The 13,648-nt window shown below is 39.9% G+C and overlaps 1 protein-coding gene across 2 annotated transcripts in view; it reads right to left on the bottom strand.

Moving 5' to 3' along the window:
• Positions 1-13,648, bottom strand: part of TIAM1 (TIAM Rac1 associated GEF 1) — a 361,699-nt gene that overhangs the window by 66,436 nt on the left and 281,615 nt on the right. For both annotated transcript variants that reach the window (XM_079156417.1, XM_079156418.1), the window contains 2 exons: positions 11,440-11,610; positions 5,433-5,537 (listed from right to left, as the gene is read on the bottom strand). In XM_079156417.1, coding sequence (XP_079012543.1) covers positions 5,433-5,537; positions 11,440-11,610 — 276 coding nt within the window. The remainder of the gene's footprint in view (positions 1-5,432; positions 5,538-11,439; positions 11,611-13,648) is intronic.

The raw sequence follows: 13,648 nt of genomic DNA, 5'->3' as shown, positions 1-13,648 counted from the left end.
CTTTCTCTAGAGCTGAAGTTCTTTCCACTATGCTTGTGATCCTCCCAAACAGGTTCCTGGGTACCAAAGTAAAGAAAACCAACTTGCTTCCGTAAGTAAGCCAAAACGTGCAACTCAAAATTAAAGATAAAATTCCAAAAACAATAAGTACGTCAAAGGCTCATATGGAATTAAACACTTATTTGATTGTGAAATGAAGATGCAGTTTGAGCCAAGGAAAATAACAGAAAAATCTGTCCTGTAGCAGTAAAACCGTCCTGGTGAACAGCTAAACCTGGCCCCATCCCTCACCACCCTCTCATTCACTCATAAATCATCCTAATCGAGCAAGTAGAAAAGAATGCCAGTTTCTTTCTGTTTACTTGCTTTGGCCATTTGGGAGGTGAGCCATACTCTTAGGACCCAGGAGCCCAGAAAACAGCCTGCATTGAATAGATAGCCAGAATCTATTTCGACACCCTAATGTAAAGAAGCTTCCAGCAAATACACCATGCTAAGGGCAAAAGGGAGTACGGTTTTATTTGTGTACTTCATAAATGCTTCCTAAAAATAAATTAGTTCATTGGAAGAAATCAATTATACTAATTTTTAGTTCAGAAAATACAGTTACCAAAACCACGAATACCAAATTTAGGAAAGTTAATATATATCAACACACCACAGAATGCTCATTAAAACATTAGCTACTGTGTTCAGGTCACTTGAACACAGCCTTAGTTTTATTTTCTTAAACATCCTTGAGAACCAAGGCTTTCCCCCAGGGGGCAGTGTATAACTGCTCCAATCATCTCTGCAAAGACCCAGTAAGAAGAGGGCTTTGTGTAGTCTTTCCCACTCTTGCGTAATACCACCTGGCTTTGGCCAGGTTTAATCAAAAGATCAATATATATATATATATATATATATATATATATATATATATATTTATATATTATATATTTATATATTATTTATTTATATATATAAATATGTATATATATATATATTTCAAGAAGGGTTTACACTTGAAAATATATTTTCAATGCAACTGCAACACCTGGAGGCAGAAACATTTTAATTTAGTCATTTTATACATAAAGACCTTTAACAATTTCCTTTACTTGATTAAAACAATGATGTTGCACGTTTCCCTATTTTTCAAGAAGTGGATCAAAAGATCACCAGACTTCAGGCAATTCTTTGCAGGCAACTGAATTCTCACAAAATCAATCATTCTTCCTATGTCTCCTTGGGGTGCCCCAGACCAAGCCCTTCACCTCTTGCTAGAAAAATTAAGTACATAAATTAATTTGGCTCCCTGGCCTCAAATCAATTCTGCCTGACACCTTAAGTCCCACAAGGCAGCCACAATGAGCCCATTGCAACCGAATTTCAGACAGTCATCTCTGGGTAACGTGGGAGACTGCTTTCTGGACACCCTCTACATAAGGGACATTCAAGTCCCTATGTAAAATGACATAGCATTTGCACATAACCTATGCACAACCTCCCATATACTTTAAATCACCTGCTTATATAGATATCTAATACAATGTGAATGCTATGCAAACAGTTGCTACAATATATTGCATAGGGAATAATGACAAAAACCAGTCTGTACCTGTTTGATGCAGGTGGAGCCAGCACACGCCTAACTACATAGTACAGATCAGCAACAATGAAACCTTTTGGTTTTTAATATTTTCAACCAGCAGTTGGTTTACTCCAACCTGTGGGTTTATGGAAGCCACCTACCATGTCCTTTCTCTCCCGAGGTTCCCTCCTCACTTAGGCCCTGCATGGCCTGTCCTGCTCCCTGCCTCCCCTCCCCCAGCATCCCACCTTCCTGATCCTCTTCACTCATACTCATCACAGACCAGGTTAGCTTCCTCTTCCCTTGCCCTCTTTGTTCCCTCAAAGACACTTTTGTACAAAACACCTCCAAGACACGTGTCCTCAATTTCATTACCTTTAAGCTTGCAGGTGCCCCATCTCTCGACATCCATTTGCCCTAACTTCTTTATTGACATGTTTTTATGTCATCATCTCTGCAAACTGAATAGAGATCCTAATAGAAGTCAGGATTTTTTTTTTTTTTTTGGCAGGGGGGTGGGAGGGGGCAGGAGTTTGTACATCCACAGTCCACAGTCCACAGTGTCTAAAATAGCTAGGATTGTGCCAGGCACCCAATGCTAACTAAATATTTGCTATCCAAATGAATAAATAAATAAAGAATAAATAAAAATTGATTAGTGTTTCTGCAAGCTCTTTATTTCCACTTGTCACTTTAAGAAAAATCCATTTAGTGTTGGTTTTTGACAAGCTTGTGCTTGTCCAACCAGGTTCACGATCATTCCATGGGCTGAACCTGACAATCAACTAATCATGAAAAAGTAGCCAAACAGGGTCACTTACATTAACACAACAGGCAAAGAGGATAAATAGATAGCTATTCCTGGTTATTCATAAATAAGAGACTCTCCTAACCACAAAAATAAAAATACTAGACCCTTCAGAATAGCCTTTCAAATCTAAGACACATTTTTGCTAATCATTATTGATCTTACTAATGATGGTTGACAGGAACAATAGCATAGAATAAAATATTTAGGGGGATCATATATGAATGAGTCATTTCTAAGGAAACAACTTCAAATGCCTGTACGCTCCCCCAGGGCACCAACATCAGAATAGGGTCAGCTGGGAAAACAATGAACAGTGCATGGACTCATGCTTGTTTAGAAAGGGACCTTAAAGTGAATATCTGGACACTCTCAAAAGGCATCCAGAATGCTGGGTGTTCAGAAGGCCCTGCCTTGGGATGCTATATACTCAGCATTAATGACCAAGGAGCAGGAATTCAAGATCAGGACCCATGGGTAGAACTCACATGGTCTGTGACCTTGGATGATGGGGGGAGGGATATCTTTTATACTTATAAGTGCCTGGTGAAGCTTCTAGATCCCTTCTCAGAATAATACTTCAATTGCACATGGCAATGAAAGTTGGCATTTCCTTCAATCATAAATGCACATAGGCAACAAAGAGCAATACATAAACAATGCCCATGACTTTGTCATGAAAAGAATTCAGTTATCTTCAAAACACATTCCAGTTGTTACTGATATCTCATGGTATTACATATGGTCATCACTATTTCAGAACAGCTACTACTAGACCTATTGCTAGGCCTTGTCATTTAATAAGCACATACATGATCTTAATTAAAAAATAGTTTGGTAACTGTTTCACTAAGCCATGTGCAATGGAAGCATTATTCTGGAAAGGATCTAGAGGCCTCCTCAGGCAGCCAAACTATCCAAAGCATAAAAAGATTAAGAACCTTGGGAAAAATGGAGCATGAAAGCAAGTAATATCTGCTTCCTTAGGGTCTCTGGGCTAGAGGTTTCCAGCAACAGGGCAAGACAAAATGCACGGTCTCTCTCTCCTTCGGCTACCTTTTGTGTGTTAGTTTGTTTTTCGTACCAGGGATTGAACCCAGGGGCACTTAACCACTGAGTCACATCTCCAGCTCCTTAAAAATTTTTATTTAGAGACAGGTCTCTCTGAGTTGCTTAGGGCCTTGCTAAGTTGCTGAGGCTGACTTTGAACTCACAATCCTCCTGCCTTAGCCTCCTGAGCTGCTGGGATTATAGGCATGCACCACCACGCCCGGTTCAGATTCATTTGTTTTTAAATTATATCATGTATAGAGCAATTGTAGATCCAAACAGACTAAGCTTGGCACACCTTAGTCTTCTATGTTGGATAATACCATACAATAGCCAAGATGTAAAAATAAAATAAATCAATAAAATTTCAAAAGAATGTCTCATACCAATTTCTTATGTGTAGAGGACATGGTAAATAGCAAGGTATAATCTCTGTAATTTAGGATGTGAACAATTCACTAACCCCAAGATACTAAGTGTATGCTCTATCAGCTATTCCAGTGATATCAGCAAAGCACTTCCCTTTTGGGGGTTTTATCTGGGAGTGGAGGGCAGGATTGAGGAAGTGTCTTGCTATGTTTCCCAGGCTGCCCTTGACCTCCTTGGTTCAAGCAATCCTCCTGCCTCAGTTTCCAGAATCATTAGAACAACAGGTGCATGCCACCATGCCCAGCTGATATTTCCCTTTTTAAAATAAGGAAACACACTCCCCCCGCCCCCACTCATAGAGTACAAATACTGGGCTTTTCTCCACATCTGAGCAAGCATATATTATTCTCTGTTGAATGCAGCTTCTTCTATCAACACTTACCAAGTGATGGCTGAAAATGGACTCATTTTGATCCTCCTCTATTACATAACATGACAAGACAGTTACAAATGCACTCCCTCTTTTACATATCCTTAAAAACACTTAAAGGGACCTCAGGTAACCTTTTGGATGACAGAAACGTTCCCAATTATGATTGAGGTGTGGAGACGTGACTGTATACATTTGTCAAAACTCATCAAAATCGTGTGCTGAAAACCCATGAGAGTTTCATTACATGTAAAGTATACCCCAATAAAGGTGCCTTAAAACCTCACTAGTCTTTAAACCATGCTTCTTCCCCTTTCCAGAAAGAGAACATTGGGTTTACATTTTCAGTTCCAGTCTCTGGTGAAGTCTGAAGTCATCTCTGTATCACTCACACAGACACGGCATGCAGCAGCGTGGCCCCCAGAGGGATGACTAAATACAGACCAGGCAGAAAGATCTCCAGAAGAGAGATCATTCTTTACTGGAACTGTAAAGTGCACCAACCAGCTAGAAAAAGGAACCTGTCACTGGTTTACTCGAAGAACGACCATTAGCATTACTACATCAGTCATTCTCTCTAATCTTTGTAAAGCCCCAGACGTTAAGTATTGTCATCTCACTACTTTGCCAAGTTCTAATGTCGGTATGCCAGTAAGCCTGATATAGAGAGCCAGGTCTGGTTTGGAATCCACGTCCCAAGTCTGTTGAAATACAAACACACAATGGTCCCCAGGAATTCGTACGAAGAGAGCTAGGACACACAATGAGATGACAGGTGTTTTTCACCCACAAGATCTGACACTTTGGTCTTGCTATGCATGTGGAAGTCACAGAAAACTGGAGTTAGAGCTTTTATTCTAACAAGCCCCAGCTGATTTCAGAGTTCCCAACGGTAAAAGATGGTAAAAGACCATCAGTGCAGCCAGGAGACCTGGTAAAAAGGCTTAAAATTCCGAGAGGTGGCTCTGGATTTCAGCATCTCACAGTGGCACAGCAATGCTCCTCGGCCAAGCCAAGACAGCATTTCCACTCTGGAAATACTGTGCTACATAAGGCCACTGCCACCAACTTCACAACGCCCGATGAAGCTCATTTATTCTAGAACTCCATTCCTCTCCACCAGCTGCAATTAACACAAGTGCACACACAATTTGAAAATAATCTCCTACAGAATGTGCTTGGACAACAGTCATAAACATTACCAGCTCATAAATGTCCTCCTCGGGCTGTGGGACGTAGAACTGCATTTTGTTTTCTATTAGAAATTTCAGACGCAGGTAATGAGCAGAATGATCCAGTTGATGTGTCTGGGACAAAAAGAGAAGAAAACATCCATTCAGTGGGAATGATTAGGTGTCCGCTGACATGTTATCATACCTCCCAAGAACCAAAGAGATTTGTTACTGCAGAGAGGGTGAGGTTTCTATACTTCTTATAAGGTTTGCATTCCCACCTCAGCATTGAGATTTCTGTTCTTGAACTCATGAGTGAAACTCCATGAGTACCACAGGATCCAACAGAACCAACTGAGTCACAGCCTCACTTCTATTGGCTCCCTGTGCTCTTCATCACTGGTTTTCAGCAAAAACTACCAATAGGCCCTCAGACGTGGGTGATTAAAGCAGAGTGAGAAGAAAGAAGTATTTATCATAAGGGAAAAAAATCTGGGTCGAGGCAAGGTTGGTTGTTTAACCAGGTGGGAAGAGGTGGACAGTTGTCAACAGTTCATTTGCAAGTGAGTCAATGTGAAGAAAGGCATTTGGATTCCAGTCTTATGTACAATTCCCCAGTGAGACCCTCTGGGGCAGTGCAGTGGGCACCTGGCCCACTCTGAAAGCACACCAAATGACTTGCTGGAGGAAAACTATCCTCCCACGGTTAGGGATTGAAATTCCAGGACTTCTCGTTCAGTCCAGGATGGGTCCATGGACTTACTCTATCTAAAAAGTCATCCTTGGATTAATTTTTATTAAAAAAAAAAAAAAAGCAATGATGATAACATGTTCTATAAATAATACCCAATATACACTTAAGAAGATAATAGAGGAAAAAGAAAATGCTCTTCAAAATTTACATGGCAGTGTGAAAATACATTACTATAGAGAAGATGTTTAAGTGGAACAATGTTTTTAAGTGCCATATCTTTTAGAGGTACCTCCTAAAGTACTAATAGGGATAAAGAATGAGATGTTTGGAATTTGCTTCCAAAATAACCCATACTGTGACTGATCACATTCTTCTCTAATTATATAGGAATCTGAGATTTCTCATCAAATAAACAGAAATCCTTTATACTTAAAGCTCTACGAATGAGAATTATTAAAATTAATGAAACTAATTTTAACTGGTTCTACAGGCTTCCCACTTGCCCTACAATCTCTCCCCTAATTGTATAAAAATATGTGTCTATGTCTATATATATATGTGTGTGTATGTGTGTATATATCTATATCTACATATATATAGATATAGCTATACAAAAATATGCATTTTAAGACTGGATAAATAGCATTCCAACACTTATTCTAATCACATTCACTTAATCAAATCTTGTAAGCATGCCAGACACGGTGTGAAACAGAGAATTTAGAAACTAATAGGATAAAAATGCAGTCCTCCTCAGGGTGCGTGGCTGGGAAAGGGGTGTATAGAAAAAAAAGTGGTGGTTTGGCTTTGTAAATATACACACACGTGCAGGACAGACACCCTGCATTATTCCTGAAGCATGTTTCTGGAAAGTGGAATTCAGCTGCCCCTGAACCCAGAAGGATGATAAAGACACTTTTTATCAGGGAATCCTGGGAACCCCCAGTCTGTATCCCATTCCTGGGTAACATGAGAGTTTGAAGCCCGCTGAGCTGAACACAAACACCATTCAGCTACTCACTCCCAAGCACCTGGCTTTTATTCTGCTGCTGTCTGTATTTGAGACGGGATGCTATTGTCGGACAGACCCAGGATTGTTGATGCCAAAGACAGTAAATGGGGATGGGTAAGCCCAGGCAGGGAAATATAAAACAGAGAAGTTTGAAGAGTGCTACCTACTGCTTATGGGAGAGATACCAAGGCAAATGAAGAGCAATAAATCATAATATTTAGGGTGATAAAACAGTTTCCCTCAGCAAGAGAGAGGGGAGGCATATGCTTCCCTTTCACCCAGGTCTCCAATGAAATTGTTAATAAGACACTAAAGGTCTAGTTCATAGTCTATTCCAGGCTGAAGTAGAAGGGAAGCAAATGAAATTTCATGGGTTCTTAGGAACAGGGACAAATCCACTGGGAAACATGATGGACATCATTAATAAGCATTCTGTAGACATTCCTAATGAGGCTGCCTCCTTCAGGCCCAAACAGCAGCCTTTGGTACCTGGAACCTCAGTGTGAGGGAGTCAGACCATCGTCAGAGACCAGAGAGCTTCAGGTGGCCCCATTTGCAGAGTGCAGATCCCCATCACCCCCTGAATGCTACCATGCCAGCAACACCTCTACAGTGATACAGAGTAAGATAAATGCTGGTGGGGTACCTCACGTAAGATGCTTTAACACAGCACAGACAGCAAAAGAAAGATAAATATAGCAATGGAAATAAGGATGATTCTTTCTATGACACCCCCCCCCCACTATCCAATATAATGACTTTATTTGACACCGAAGAGCCCTTCATTTGGCCAGTAAAAAGTTATTCGAAAAACAGGATGCTGGATCAATATTCCACTGCATCTTCTCATTTTGGTAAAGGTTTCTGAATTATGAACCCTTTAGTCATGGCTGGTCTAAAATGAAGAATGAATCCTAATGAACTAATTAAGTCAGATCATCAGAATTCTCCAGAAGGATTTTGTGCTCCTCAACATCAAGGCAGTTGAATAACCAACCATGTTCACAATACATCTTTGTGCAAAAAGAATTCCAAATGTTAATGAATATTTTAGGATTGTGATTCAAATATGTGACCTGCTTTAGGCTGATTAAACATTCAGGAGAAAATATCCTAACAAGAGAAATTCAGTTAGGAAATAATTTAAATAGTACAAATTTGTTTCCCAATGTACATTTACTTGAGTTACTTAGAGAGCACCAGATTCATTTTCAGGCAAGGCAGCTGCAAATTATACCATAAAATAAATATTATTGCAGAGCAATTTTAGTTTAGTTGGAATAATCTTTTTAAATTAGTATCTTACTACAACTAATTCAAAGAATGAAATAGCAAAAAACAACATAGATATTTCTGGTAAACAGTGTTAGCTATTAAAATAGATAAGAATGTATTGTTATGGATCTTCTAACCCGTCATGTTTTGCTTATCCACATTTCTTCATTTCAATGAAACTGCTCTGGGAAACATATAAACATGCAGTTACTGAACACAGAAATCCATGCACACACAGAATATGCAAAGTGCTACTGCAGAATTTCCAAAGATATTTTCCTTTGCCTTCCAAGTGACCTTTTATTGTTTTTACAGGCCAATCAATATTGGGATATCCAGAGCCATAGAGCAACATAGGTAAAGCATGAAATAAAACAGACACCATGTCACACATGAATAATACCAGCGAATATGAATGAGAGAATTTTTTGCAATTATCTTTATAATTGCAATAATCCTAATATATCCACCTAGAGGCCCAGATGGTTACCTGTTAAGATTTAATAATAATCATTCAAGTAGCATCTATAATATGAAATGTAGATCTTGAAACATTTACTATACCAGAATTTGACTGGTGATCAGATGGCAGATGGCAAACTGATGTGAAATGATGTGGATCAGAGAGAATAGGAAAGAGAATGAGCTGAATGCAAGAGACAGAAGAAAGAGATTGATTATTAAATATTAGAGGAAGCATTCATTGCCAACATTGAGCAAGACAATAATAAAATAAAGACATGCATTCTTATAAGCATCTTTGCTTTCAATCCCTCCTTCAAAAACAAAAACAAAAAATCCACTCACCATTAGATTAGATCATTAATAACATGTGCCACTCTTCCCCCATTATCTCTTTCCCTCTTAAGAATCAAATCGGTTCCACAATTACAATAAAGTAATTTTCCAAAGAAGAGGGGAGCTTTAGAAGACACCTGGCTCGAAGCACACCATATAATTTATCCTCCATAGATGCTTTTCCAGGGTCCATCAGTTTCTTAAAATGTACCACAAAAATTTTGCATTTTTAAATGCACAAGATGTATGCTTGTTCCACATGCTCTTTGTTTTTATTCGTATGTTTGGGGAAAAGAAATGAAGACTCAGGGAATATTGGCAGGACAACCTTTTATTGTCAGAGTAAGGAACTTGTACCTTAATGATGCCATCTGAAACATTAGAGTGACAGAAATGAATATCTTATAGGGGAAGACAAACTGGCAGTTACAATGTCATCCTGCATTGTCTTATTTCTACCAAAGGTAAAGCTTGAAAAGTACCTAAAATTGGGCCAATCGTTCATTGCTTCTCTCACTGATCAGTTTCCAAGCAATCAATGGTTGCCTGAAAAACATAGCTTAATCTTTGATTTCTGGTGGAGTCTAAAGATAATAAGTACAGGTTACTCTAAATCCATGCTGTTCCCTGCAAACACCTTACTCCTTACTTTGGCTTCTACAGAAAGTCCAGAGTCCTGCTTCCAACACCTTCAGCTGCAGATCTGAGAATAACTCCCACAGCTCTGCAGAATATTAAGAGCTAATATTCTATAAATAAAAGAATGCAAAAATCCTCAATACACCAAGTTTGCTAAAGAATCAAAATGAACAATTATGAACAGAAATGTCATTATCTTTAAAAGTTAGAACTTCCATGAAGGAATCAAAGAATATGTAAGATGACATAATTTACTTTTAACATCTATGCCGGGGTTGATTTTAGCTTTTTCCTAAAACTAGCAGCTGTTTCATCTGCCCTCCTTATAAGATACTTGAAAATATTATTTGCTTGGTCTATACTGTTCCCACTCACAGTAAGAGCCATATTTTCTCCTTAAAAGGGCTCTATTGATATGTTTCTTTAAAAATACATACATCGTCGATCATAGAACTACAGAGGTACTTTGTGAGGTAGTGAAAACTATTTAATATTTGAAAATCAAGGGTTGAATAAAGACATCTCATTCATTCAACTTCTTTGAGAATAAAATGAGAGAAGTTTTCTGCTTTCACTTTTTCAGCCCTAATAAATACCAGCCCACTCTCCTGAGAATATATTAGATTCTTCTGAGTCTTATGGACTGTCCTTCCTGAAGATTGACCCAGCTTCCGAGAATTGTGGTGACTGCTTACAAGCACAATGGGAAACTCCTAGGTTTGGAACAGCCAGACAGGCTCAGTTTCTTTCACAACTAAGAGTGATGTGAGCTCAGGCAAGGCACCAAGGCTCTCTGAGACTCAGTTTCTCCACCTGCAAAACGGGCAAGTAACTGTTCTTTCTCAGACTCAAAAAAACTATCAATGCTATCGTGCCCATAAAAATTAAAAACAGCAATGCAATGCCCCCACTCAAGGACATTCATCTGGTTTCGACTTCAGGATGTGGCGGGGCGGGTGGGGGGTGGATGAAACCAGGTTCACCTTGAAGAAGATCAAGATATTTGTACAGTTTAAGGTGAAAGCTGAGGGAATGAGTTCAATCAAACACCAACAAACAAACCTGTAACAGGCTAATTTTGTGTTCACATTAAGAATTCCCTAGCACAGAGGTCAAACATACACTCACTTTAGTTTTTCCTTACTTTAAAGATGCCCCTGGTGTATCAATTGCTGATTAAAGGGCAGGTTGCAAAATAGTATCCATAATATGACATTACTAAAGACATGTAGGTGTAGAAAAAAAAAAAAATGGAAGAACAAACATTGAAATGTTTACTGCAGTTACTTTTGTATTTTGTAAGTAAGGTTCTGAATAGCACAGAAATGTGCTGTTTTGTTCTTAGATTTTCTAAAATGTAAGCATGTCATATTGCGAATCCATCACAGACACGCTTTTTGAAAGAAGTCAGAAGAGTTTCTCCCCTCCCATGGCGGGAGTTCCTCCTACATTTTTATACCTATCATTCCAAAGGCAGGCAACCAGCAGCTCTGAAATGAAACGGAAATGGGTTTTAAAAGCTGCCTTCTCCTATATGACCAAGTTCCCACATGTACCTTAGGAGAGTCCTTCACTTCATTCTGCTTTTCTCAGGGAAGCAATCTAAAGTAGCTCCATACCTTGCAGATCAGCTCCAGGGTGTCCCGTGCAGTGTCCCCCGGCCGGACTACTGTGAGAGCTGGCTGATTATTGGGTAGACAGAACCAGGAAGGACTGAAATACTCGTGGACCCAAATGTCGCAGTCAGGATTGTGCTGGTGGACGCTCGGTAAGACCACTTCTTTCTCCCTCTGCAATAAGAAGTCAGGTCAGCAGAGCAGCAAGCTGTCATGACGTCTCTCACATCCCAAGGTCCCCAGATTGCACCCAGGGATTGTGTATTTCCAGGAAGACAGCCCAGGGGAACGCTTGGGGAGCAAGAAGCTATTGAGAAAGGAGCTTTAGGAGTGGGGCAGGAAGATTTCTGACTTTGAATCTGGAGCAGACTTCCCACTCGGACCATGGCATCCAAAGGCAAGCATGACATAAATGAGTAAGTACTGAAATTTGGAAGAAAGCAAGAAATGAGCCACCTAATCAGCTCTGCTTTATTGCTATTATTTCTTCCACAAACCCATTTTAAGTTTTGGGCCAAGAACTCCCATTAAGAATATGTGTCAATATGTGCAAGAATATGTGAAATTTATACTTCAAAGCAACAATGACGTCTCAAGGGAACTTTTTCATGAAGATAATGTTCCAGCATTACATAATGAGAGGTAACATTGTTTTTGTACAATCCTTGGACCTCCAGCACAATTCTGGGAAAGGGACATCTCCACTTCCCGGGTGAAAGTCTAAGAGTTTGGAGGAGAGGCCTTACAGTGGCTCAAGGCCCCTGCGACGGCTCCGCCCCCCACAGCTCTGCCCCTAAGGCGTCGCCCCCTATAGCTCCACCCCACCGCTCCACTGCCCACTACCCAGCTCTGCCTGAGGACTGGGGAGGAGTACCAAGCATCTCAGTGTCTGGAGCAAAGCATCATTCAACAGCTAGGTTAAACTTTACACTAAAGAGCTGAAGCAGAAAATGCTCCAGAGATTGATAAAATGTTAGGAGTCCAATGAAATAAGCAAAGAATGAATTATGTTAGATTTCCGCAATGTAAACATGATATGGATACTTTATACGCCAAGTGGCATGCCTTCATTATTGTTTATAACCAGGTCACTGGTGGGTAAATACATGTCTACAAATTACCAAGAACAAGACCATACCATAAAATTACAAGGAACCAATTTCCAAATAAAGGCTGAGAGATGGTAACATAATGATTTCCATACGTAAAAAGGATCCAGGAATGGGGGAAATGTTTCAGTAAAGGCCACTAAACTAAGCCCAGTTGCAGAAGATAATTTCAGCCCTGTCTTTGAACATTGTTGCTTTCACAGATAAGTTGAACCCCAGGGAAAGAGCTGTCAAAAAGCAATCAACTTGACTACATCCCATTAACTATAATTGGAATCTTCCAATGCTGCTCCCACGTGCCACATCAAAAAAGTGCCCCTTAGCACTGGATTAGCCCAAGTTTTGCATCTAAACTGCTCTTTGAGAACAAGGCATTCTAGCCAGGAAGTGGGATTTTAAAAAAAGAGGTGCCTTGGAAAATCCAAAAAGCTAAACTGAAATCCAAAGGAAAAACTTTGGGTTTCCACCTTCTCTGTGTGGGAGAGGATATACTGTCATTAAAAATGCATAATAGATGAGTTGGCCAACTTCAGAACTGACCAACTAAACATCAAAAACCACACTTGGATTGCACAGAGATACAAAAAATTAATTTCATCAAATACAGATGCTCAAAGAGATGGCTTTGGTTGGATCATTTATTATTATTATTATTATTATTATTATTATTATTATTATTATTTGGTACCAGGAATTGAACCCAAGGGTGCTTAACCACTGAGTCACATCCCCAGCCATGTTCATATTATATTTGGAGACAGGGTCTCACTAGGTTGCGTACAGTGTTGCTAAGTTGCTGAGCCTGGCTGTGAACCTGTGATCCTCCTGCCTCAGCCTCCTGAGCCACTAGGATGACAGGTGTGCACCACCATGCATGGCCTGGTTGGGTATTTCCAGGATGTCATAATCCATGAACTGCTTGAGACGAAACAAAGAAAGCCATGCTGCCGTCACTCTACTCTCTTTTCCTCCCACAGCCAGAACTCCCCACTGCTCTCTGGTTTCTGAGGCTCCACGCCTTCTAGAACATGGGGCTGTGCCACTGCTGACTGATACTGCTTGGTTGCACGGCAACCCAGGGTTGAATGCTGTCACATTGATCC

This window comes from Sciurus vulgaris, assembly GCF_902686455.1.
Source record: "Sciurus vulgaris genome assembly, chromosome: 10".
Taxonomy (NCBI): domain Eukaryota; kingdom Metazoa; phylum Chordata; class Mammalia; order Rodentia; family Sciuridae; genus Sciurus; species Sciurus vulgaris.
Note: the sequence above shows the minus strand (reverse complement) of the source record. Positions and strands in the feature narration are given on the sequence as shown.